This window comes from Chiloscyllium plagiosum, unplaced genomic scaffold (assembly GCF_037043375.1).
Source record: "Chiloscyllium plagiosum isolate Xiang-an unplaced genomic scaffold, Cpla_swu_hap1 HiC_scaffold_28, whole genome shotgun sequence".
Classification (NCBI taxonomy): domain Eukaryota; kingdom Metazoa; phylum Chordata; class Chondrichthyes; order Orectolobiformes; family Hemiscylliidae; genus Chiloscyllium; species Chiloscyllium plagiosum.
Window position 1 is genome coordinate 51,412,951 of NW_028270166.1, and position 9,928 is coordinate 51,422,878.

At 44.1% G+C, this 9,928-nt stretch overlaps 1 protein-coding gene across 1 annotated transcript; it reads right to left on the bottom strand.

Moving 5' to 3' along the window:
• Nucleotides 1–1,966: 1,966 nt before the first annotated feature.
• LOC122547550 (zona pellucida sperm-binding protein 4-like) lies at nt 1,967–8,534 on the bottom strand. Its single transcript, XM_087976258.1, has 7 exons — nt 8,294–8,534; nt 6,061–6,239; nt 5,389–5,578; nt 4,410–4,557; nt 4,222–4,294; nt 2,190–2,297; nt 1,967–2,104 (listed from the first exon to the last, which is right to left on the bottom strand). Exons 3-7 carry the CDS (start codon nt 5,472–5,474, stop codon nt 1,968–1,970), a joined length of 552 nt encoding a protein of 183 aa, XP_087832384.1. The 5' UTR covers nt 5,475–5,578; nt 6,061–6,239; nt 8,294–8,534; the 3' UTR covers nt 1,967.
• Nucleotides 8,535–9,928: the final 1,394 nt, after the last annotated feature.

Here is a 9,928-nt window from a genome sequence, read left to right on the forward strand (position 1 = left end):
ACAGCAATGAATCTCTGGACATCAGAGTGCATCTAGGAAAAATAAACAGTGAAATTAACTGCTGACCTTAGAGGAACAGCACAGGAACAGAAGTTCCTAGTTGAAGTGTAACCTTGCTGCCAGTCTATAGTAGTAGACAGTGGGTTTTTGATTATATGTTGAGATCTGTCTATTGATTAAGTTTTAAAAATCAAAACTATAAGTACTAAGTTAGCTTAGAGCAGTGATATTTTTTCTTTTTAAGAGCAATATGGTGCTATTTCAGTCTAGATTGTGAGCAAAGTACAGGGACGTGCTCTTCCTCTAAGGTGGGAGATTAGGGAAGAGAGTTTGCACATTACTGATTATGTCTGCAGGACGTGGCTTTGGTTGCAAAGGCTCAGATCCCATGGATTTGCAGTTAAGGCCATGAGGAATTTACACAAGCTAGGGATTGATGGATGGCAGTTATAGGAAGGGAGAAAAGCCACAGATCAGTCATTAGCTGGGTTACCACCAGGAAAGGTGGTAAGGGGAGACAGGTAGTCTGGTGATTCCCAACCTCAAGTACATTTTCTGAAGCAATATAAAGGGGGTGATGGACTCTGGAATGTAGCATGAACAGCCAAGTTTCTGGTATCAAGATTGGCCCTAATATAATGAGGGGTATATCAGGTTCCAAGCAATCAATTGTTACAGGGGACTCTAGTCAGAGGTGCAGAGGTTTCTGCAGCCAGCTAGAGAGATGTCAGAATGTTGTGTTGCCTCCCTGGTGCCAGAGAGGGTGCAGAATATTCTCAAAGGGAGAGGGTCCAGCAGGATGCCCTGGAGGTTAGTAATTATTGGATTACTCCTGGTGCTACAAGCTTGAAAGGGTAGGAATATTAGAATAAAGCAAATAAATGTTGACTGAGGAGTGGTGCAGTGTAAAAAGTGTTAATTGTTTTGGATTGCTGGAAATTCAGGGTGGAAGTGACCTGTGTAAGGATAATTGAAGTGAAAGGAGACTAAGGAGGACTTAAAAACCCAGGATATGCATGTTACATAGAGGCAAGTTACTGAGTAGTGCATGGGCCAATTCCACCAGTATTCTGATGGTAAAGTGGAGCAGAAAGCAAGAGCGAGCACTTTGCAAGGGGCAATGAAGCACAAGTGACTTCATTTTACACCTAGATTGCAGAGTAGAATGAATGAAGGGTAGCCAAGGTAGGGAGTCCTTCAGAAGTGAGCCCAAAGCTAGTCTATGCTAATAAGAAAGTGCTAATAAAGGCTTTTCAGGCTACACTAGACATGGTCAGAAGTTGGACTTCCTGCTGAAAAAAGTCAGTGCTCCAAAAGCTTAGTGATTAAAGTAAACCTGTTGGACTATAAATTTGGTGTCATATGACTTACCTTGTCCAACACCAGCACCTCCACATATACACTAGGCTTGGCAGGGAGCAAGATCAATCTCAAATGAGACTCCTAGATACAAATCATGATGGCTGCATACACTGAGGGGGATGGAGGAAGTGGTCAAAGATTAGTGTGGAGCTCAATGGTAATTGAGGGCATAGAAGTAGAGTCAGAAAGTTAAGGTAGATCAATAAGGGGTGGGGGTGGGGAGAAGCACATTTGGGTAATTTAGCAATTTAAGATTTAACTGAAATGGAACTGTTATTGTGGATAGATTCTGAGGAGTGGCTGAAGGGTTCAGGACAAGCAAGAATGATATCAAGTGGCAGATTAGGCCTGACAATGCAACACATTCAAATGCAAGCTGAAAATAAATCAAGCTGGATGCAAGTTTGGAAAACTCAGTTCAAATAACTAATCCAAGCTGACTGAAGGTGTTTAATGTTTAGAATTAAAACTGGAATAGAATGTTTTAATATCTAATATAGAGATATAGTTTCAGCCCATCCCTCACCAACAGGATTTGCTGATTGCTTTGACAGTTCATAAAGGACTCAGAACACATTTCCCCATCAGATTTATTTGTTCAGGGTTTACAATTCATCACATGGAGAAACAGCAACAGCTCTTGGTCTCATGTACATTGCAACCATCACTACCAGCAGGGATAGAGACACCATCAGGAGGCCAATAGCTGCTCCATGCAGAACCCAAGGGGTCCCAGCAACATCTATGGAGAGAGAGAGAAAGAGAGATCAGAGGATGGTTTCTTTAGCTGGAGGTCACAGGTGACCTATTGCAGAGACTTCACTCACCATTTGCTTCAAGTTGTTTCTTTGCAGTGTAACTGCTCCCTCCCAGGAGGATTGGGCCAGGCGCATTCACTACTGTCCCCTCATGGTCATGGGTACTCCTGCGCTGCCCTGTTGGAGACAAAGATTAGACTGTTCTGACCCAAGCTAGAGTTAGTATGAGAGCTTGCTCTAAGATCAAAAAATGTGGAGAACCATCTGTACTTCAAGCTCTGCAACAGGTAGCAGTTAGCAAATGCTTACCTACCCCCTCCAATTGGAATTTAGTGAAAAAACCTGATACTGGCAGGGTTAAGTTGCTGATTTCAGTCAGACTGCACAGGACTCCAAACAAGAAATTCAGCCATTGATGTTGAGAAAACCCCTTTTAGTAATTATGACAAGTGACAAACTTAAAGTGTACATAAACCATTTGTTAAATCAACATTGGTCAAGTACTGGTTCATGTTCAGCACGATTCAGTTTGTTCTAACATGATTTAATTTAGTAAAAAATAGGCAAAGCTAGCTTTTATTCATAATTCCATGCTGGGAGCTTGTTCAAGCTCATGTTCAACTTTGTGAAGGAACAAGTTCTTGCCAGATGGTTACATCTCCAATGGGATTCCTCAGATCAGTAGCATGCATTCCTATTTTTGTGACAATTAAATGCAGGCCTTTTTATTTATGGGTATTGAAGGAGACAAGTCAGTGCTCAGATAGTTAATGTTGCCTTTGTACATATAGCAGGATCAGGCCTCAGTTATTAGAAACTCCTTAACAAGTGAGTTACTCAAAAATCTAATCTGAACATTGCTTCAGAGGGACTGAACAGGAGGACATTCAGCCCCTCAGCCTATTCTACCATTTGACAACTTGGTGGCTGATTGAATGGAGTGGAGTCACTATCCAATCCATGATGGCACATGGGCACTCCTGGCTGGCCAGCATTTGTTACCCATCCCTAGTTGGCAAAACAGTGATGTGAGCTGCTGTAGTCCATCATGCCCAGAACTGAACATGGAGGAAATCTTGACCTTCAGAATTCATTTTTATACTGAACCTAGCTCTTGTCTGAAAGAATCCTTCAGCAGCCTCCTTTTCAGACCCCACCCAGCCTTGGAGCCACTATGATAATCTCATTCTAACTTTTCAGGAGAGGCTCAACTATTTTTGGTCACTCGATCCTAGGAGTCAGTAGGAAGTTTGACCTGTTTCTATAGCGTCTAGAAAGTTGATCACCTAGACTATATTCTGGATCAGTGGTGCTGGAAGACTATATTGTTGGTTTGAAGACCTGGTGGGAAAGCTCCTGTACATTCAAATAGTTGCTCTACCTGCAAACCAACCGTGGTCCATAGGAGACAGATCCTGTCACTGCTGTTATTTCTTGACAGAAGAAGTCAGTTCTACTCCTCCTGCTAAAGGAGGATAGCTCATTTTGCAGTGCTCTACTTAATTCTTACCCACTTGACATTACATCCTTTTGTAAATGGAAAGTTTAGAGAATGTGGCCATCTCAGGCTGGGCCAGAATTTCTCATTAATCCTAGTGGTCTAGAGTCAAACAAGGAGAGACATCCTTCAAGAGGAGTTTTTTTTGAAAAAACAAAGTTGACAGCAGTTAGATGGTCACCATTAGGGAGCTTTTTATTCTAGCTACTCCTTGAATTCCAGTTTCATTACTGTTGAGATTAGAACATTAGCCTAGAGTTCTGAATTGCTAGGCCAGTGACATTACCAGCCACCATTTCTCTCTTCACACCTTTTACCCAACTCAAATTTAGCTATTGCACATTTCACCTGAAATGGAGGAGTCAAGGGATTTAATGAACTGAATCCCAACATCTACTTTGTGCTAGCTTAGATGACCAATTCATGCTTTGTGTTTTAAAAAGGCCCTTTTCCTATATTACACCCCTGCACTGGGAAGTTTGATAAGCTTTATTGGGGCACCTTCAGGTCATATGACATCTACATGCCATCTTGAACCATAGCTCATTACATTCTCAAAGGCCAAACACCATTTGTCTTCAAATAAAAACACAAGGAACTCACTTGGACCACATCTGGTTGTACAGTCATCCAGAGCAGAGGGAGAGCAAACCTCAGCACTGCAGTGCAAGTAAACCTAGAAAGAAGGAGAGACTTTAGAGGAGCTTCCCATAGATCAACAGCCAGTTTATAGTCCAGAGACCCCACAAGAGGATTTCATGAGCTTGGCCTCATTCCTTCCATTTGGTTACCTGTCCAGAGAGGGGCTGCTCAGACACTCCATCCAAGAAAACAAACGTCTTCACTTCAAACCGCTTGTGATGGGTTGGGAACTGCAGGCCAGAAGAGACACCTACTGGGTGTAGGAGGGTCAGATAGTCATCACCTTCATAGGGACACCTGAAACAGGATGGTGTAGTCACTGACAGGAGTGATTGATCCACTGCAATACCATCTTGGTAATATTAGTCAGCAGCAACCAAGACTAGAGTGAAGCTTTTGAAAGGCAGAGTTTTCCCTTGTTCTAACCCAGTTGGTTCTTCTGGGCGAAGAACGTGGACTATCAAGATGTTTTAAATGGAAATTCTGAACTAAGAATTGTTACAACTTATGTCCTGATGCATGAGCCAGGTGAAAAGATGTGAAGTGAGTGCTCCAAATGACCCCAATGTTAATAATTAAAGTACATTGGACTAGTCATTCCAGAGTACAGGCTTAGCTAGCTATAAGGGCCTCTAGGTGGCAGTGGTAGTGTCCTTACTACTTGGATGGTGGTCAGCATCCAAGTTGCAGCTGTGCAGAGTGGGGCAGGATTGTTACTTGGACAAAGTGAAATTAAAACTACAAGGAACTGCAAAGGATCTCAGGTTACAGACAAATTGAGTTTCTCCAGTGTCTATTGTTCCTGGCCTTTATTGGAATAGACAGCAAGTTGAGCTGTTCTTGCACTATACATGCATTCCAGGAGATCACATTAGCAATTGCTAGGTTTTAAAAATGTGACCCAATTTAGTGCAAAGTTTTGCTGTTGCTGATCTACTGCAATTCTGCCACTATTAAGCAGGCTAATACTTAGAGATTAGCTCATTACTCAAACTGTATCAATTGCTTTAATGTAAGCTGCTTTGACAGAGGCCATAGAAACATTTACCCAGTAACCCTGACAGGGAGTAGCATGATGTTTGTGTCTGATGAACTGAAGCCATTACCCTATCTATTCAAAGTCCTTACCCATCCACCAGGAGACTCCACTGCACCTCATGGTCAGGGGCTGGCACAGGGGTTGCCCAGCAGTCACGCAATCTCAGGACTATCATTGGGTCAGTGCGATCCTTCACACGAACCTCAACAAACACAGACTCCTGAAGGATTCTCTGAATGGGGTAGTCACTGTCCCTGTACCACCAGCTGTAGCTGCCATCTAACAGACAAAAATAAAAGGAGAACAAACCAAAACAGTCACTCCCCTGAAGGGATACAATTCCCAGTGCTCCTATACTAGGGCAGCACTACCTGTTGCTATTCGCAGCTCCAGCCTCAGGATCCCATCTTCAGAAGCAGCTAGTGGTGGAGGCAGGGTGTAAACTGAGACATTGATTTGTAAGCCTGCCTCATGCTCCCCCTTGTACTTGCACTGGATGTGCAGTCTGTCGAGAGACAGAAATAGGTGGTCAAGTTGCAGTCAGTAACACTTGCCCCTCCATACCAACAAATCCCACTGCCCTCTCACCTGAAGGTGCTGTCCCGGGTTATTGAGCCCAGTGGCCCCGTCTGAATCATCCTCTTCCCCAAGACATCCATTTCATACACAAAGCTCCCATTCTCCTCCTGCAAGGGAAGACACTGTTTAATAGGGAGCTGGCCCATTCAGAGGGACAGAATGCTGGAGCCTCCAATACTCACTCGCTGGATCGCGCCACAAGAGGTAATTGGGAAACGGAAGGCTACAAGTTCTGCTGTGATGAGCTTAGGCCTGCACTCAGCTTCATGTCCATCCTTCACGTACAGAGATGACAGGTTGAGGGCAGGACGGGTCAGGTTCCTGGTGATTGCTACAATGAACTGGCCATCTGCTGTGCACACTGCAGTGAAATACAATGCAAGTTAGGAGAATAAATCTGTTCAAATTCAAGCTGGTAGTCTCACTGAACAAAGAATACGTTAAAGGGGATTCTATGTGATAAAATTTACATATCTGGAAAGATATGACTATTGGGGATAGTGACAATTTCAGTCATGTTGACTAAGTTTTTTTGAAGAGGTGGCAAAGATTAAAGGCAGAGTGGCAGATGTTGTCTGTACAGATTCTACATGATAGACTGGTTAGCAAAGTTAGATTACATGGGATCCAGTGCAGCTAGCCAATTGGATACTAAATTAGCTTGAAAGTAGAGACAGGGTATGTTTTTCAGACAAGGTGGTGATCAGTGCAGGGTCCACTGCTTTGTCATTGATATAATTAATCCAGACATGCATATATGAGACTTGGGTTTGACACCAGAAGAGTGCCATGGACAGTGAAGATTCCCCTCAATACAACAGAACCTTGATCTCATTGACCAAGGATAGAGAAGTGATGTTTAATTTAATAAAGCATGATGCTGCATTTTTGCAAGACAAATGAGGGCAGTAAGCAGTAGAGTATTGTCAAACAGACCTAGGATGCAGGTACACTGTTCCTTGAAATGCATCACAGGTAGACAGGGTGGCATTTGGTAGGCTTGCCTTCAGACAACTGAGTAGGGAGTTAGGATGCCATGTTTGAATGTATAGGATTGGTGAGGCTACTTTTGGAACATGCATACAATTCTGGTCATTCTTCTGTAGGAAGGATTAGTCAGTCTTCAAAAGGTCCAGAAGAGATTCTGAAGGGTGTTACATCAAAGAGGGAGACTTTAGCTTTATAAAGTCAGAGGGGCATCAATAAGGTGATTAGTCAAGGTTGGTGTCCAAAACTAGAGGGCCTAGGTCTAAGCTGAGGGCAAAGGCTTAAAAAGGGACTGGAGGTAGCTTTTTCATGCAGAGGGCATTGTGCAAGCTCGAGGGGAAGTAATAACTGTACCCACCTCCACAATATTTAACTGCCATCCAAATGGCAGTATGATGAAAGGGTTTAGAGGCCAAATTGCAATGTCAGGTTGGACAAGTTGGGCCATGCTGTATGACAATCTAAAATGAAACATTGTACACAACTGGGCACAGCACACCATATAGAGTCATACATACAGCACAAAAAAGTTTGGTCCAACTTGGACATGCTGACTAGATAGCCCAAACCAATCCAGCCCCACCTGCCAGCACCCAACATATCCCTTCAAACCCTTTCTATTCATGACCCATACAAATGCCTTTAAAAGGCATAAAAATTGTACTAGCCCACACCATTTCCTCTGGCAGCTCATTCCACACACCACCTTGAGAGAAAATGGTGCCCCTTAGGTTTCATCTTTCCCCTCACCCTAAACTTATGCCCTCCAATTCAGGACTCCCCAACCCCAGGGAGGAGACTGCCTACTTACCCTATCCATACCCCTTCTGATTTTGTAAACCTCTACAAGGTCACCTTCAGAGGGTGTGGGGATAATCTAATCCAAATTAGAAAGTTTACTGTTGTCACATGTAAGATATGACAGCACACTATCCAGGCAAACCGTTATAAATATATGATGGAAAGGGAACAGAATGCAAAAGTAAAACAGCTGTAGAGAGAAAGATTAATTTGAATGAGGAACTAGCGCCTAACAGTATTTCTAATCTTCCCTCTTTCCCCCACCCCTCCCCAAAAGCAGAGAGCTGGGGTACAAAAGGCAAACAAGACACCTCCACAGCTAAGAAAGGTAGTATAACACCGAACTCACTAAGTTTTAAACTAACCATTATGCCAGGACAGTATGCGTGATCAATACTCAGCTTTTCGTTACATTGAAATAATGGGAACCCCTTAGTTATTTCTTCATCTACAGGAACTCCTCGCTCACCCACTCAAACATCCCTTTTCCATTAAACAGTAAGACTGAGTGTAACAAATCCCGGATTATTTCTTCAGCATTAGGTTGCTTTGTTCACCTCAATTCCTGAACCCCACACACGGCCATTCGGGGTTGGCTCCGCTCCGGGAGGAGGCTGGGCTGCTTACCTGGGCTGTCTCTCAGGTTGTAGAAACAGGATTGCCCACTGAGACTCGGGGACTGAAAGCAGCAGCCCTGCTTGATGCACTCAGTGCTGTTGATAGTGGCCAGGCCACACGGCAGCCTCCAGCCCGGCTCCGGAGGACACACAGCAGAGACCAGGAAGGGCCGAGCGGCCCAAAGGTACAGACACCAAACCAACCAATGTCCCATCGCGCTGCCTGAATCTGTGCCCGCCCCTGAGCACCAACCCGCTTTATAGCCGCTAATTGGTGAGGAAACCAATCGCAGTGCAGCAGCTCCCTGCCCCACGGGGGGTTTCCCCATCCCAATAAATCGCTTCTTTCTGTCCAGGTTATTGCAATCTGTGAGTGGCCTGGGAACACGGGGCTTATTAAACAATTCAGAGGCACCGTGGCTCAGTGGTTAGTCCTGTAGCCTCACAGCCCAAGGTTCTAGTCTAGCCTTGGCTGCGTGGAATTTGCACATTCTCCCCATCTCTGGGTGGGCTTTCTCCCACAGTCTGAAGAAGTGCAGGTTTGGTGAGTTGGACATGCGAAATTGCTGATGTGTAGATTAGGGGAGTGGGTTACTCTTTGGAGGGTTGGTGTGGACTTGGGTCTGTTCCCACAACGTAGGGGTTCTGTGATTTGTTTGGGCAAACCCTTACTACTCTTTAAACATGCTTTTTTCAGATAGTGCATAATTTAATTCAGATTTTCAACACAAGGTCTATCAGTTTAGGCTGCATCTGTGGGCAGTGAAAGGCAAATTAAAGATGAGGGAAACAGGTCCACGTGGAGGGTCCCTCTTCAGAATTTGTCCTTTGGTATTGACCTAGCATTCCCCATGCTACTCTCCCACCAGGGCCACTCAGCTCCTGACCTCATTACAGCCTCAGTTCAAACATGGACAAAAGAGCTGAATTCCGGGGGGGGGAGAGGGAGAGTGACAGCCCTTGAGAATAAGGCTGTTTTTGACTGAGTGAGGCATCAAGGATTCTGAGTATGGACACAGACTCACAGAAGCTCCGGGAAGGATGGACTCGCTCTTGTCCTTGGTAAGGATTACAGGCAGAAAGCAGGGGAATGGGGTTGTGAAACATATTAGCTGCATCAAATAGTGCAGCACACCTGAGTGGCCAAATGGTCTCTTTCTGCTCCCATACATTATGGTCTTCTGAATCTGTCAACCGTTCCTGGGAGGGTTATGTCAGCAAGCTATTTCCTGGAGATGCAAATTTTCTAATCCCACTGTTTCTACAGCTTGCTTTACCCTCTGCAATGGCTATAGTTCGCACTGGAAACATGATTCATTATTCTAATCAAGACTCTGCTTTTCAGAATGATATTTCAGCTTTTGAATTTTCATCTGGAAGCTTATCCTTGATTTTTCTCTGTTATGGTGTTACTGTTGCGTTTGTAACACCAATCCGCAAGAGATCCCTTTTCCTCGAACCTTTCATGTCTTAAAGGTGAAGGCTATAAAATCTAAGGGTGTAAATTGGCTCTTCAGTCCACTGAATCATGGAATTATGGCTAATCTGAATTCTCGACTCCACTTTACTGTATTTCCCCATCATTTACAGATTAAAAATCTGACTCTCTCTATTTAACAACCCAACCTCAACAGCTCTCTGCTAG

Coding starts and splice junctions, on each gene's coding strand:
- LOC122547550 (XM_087976258.1), bottom strand. CDS start 5,474: ATGATAGTCCTGAGATTGCGTGACTGCTGGGCAACCCCTGTGCCAGCC. Junction 4,295..4,409: donor AGCAGCCCCTCTCTGGACAG/GTAACCAAATGG, acceptor CCTTCTTTCTAG/GTTTACTTGCACTGCAGTGC. Junction 2,298..4,221: donor TACAACCAGATGTGGTCCAA/GTGAGTTCCTTG, acceptor TGTCTCCAACAG/GGCAGCGCAGGAGTACCCAT.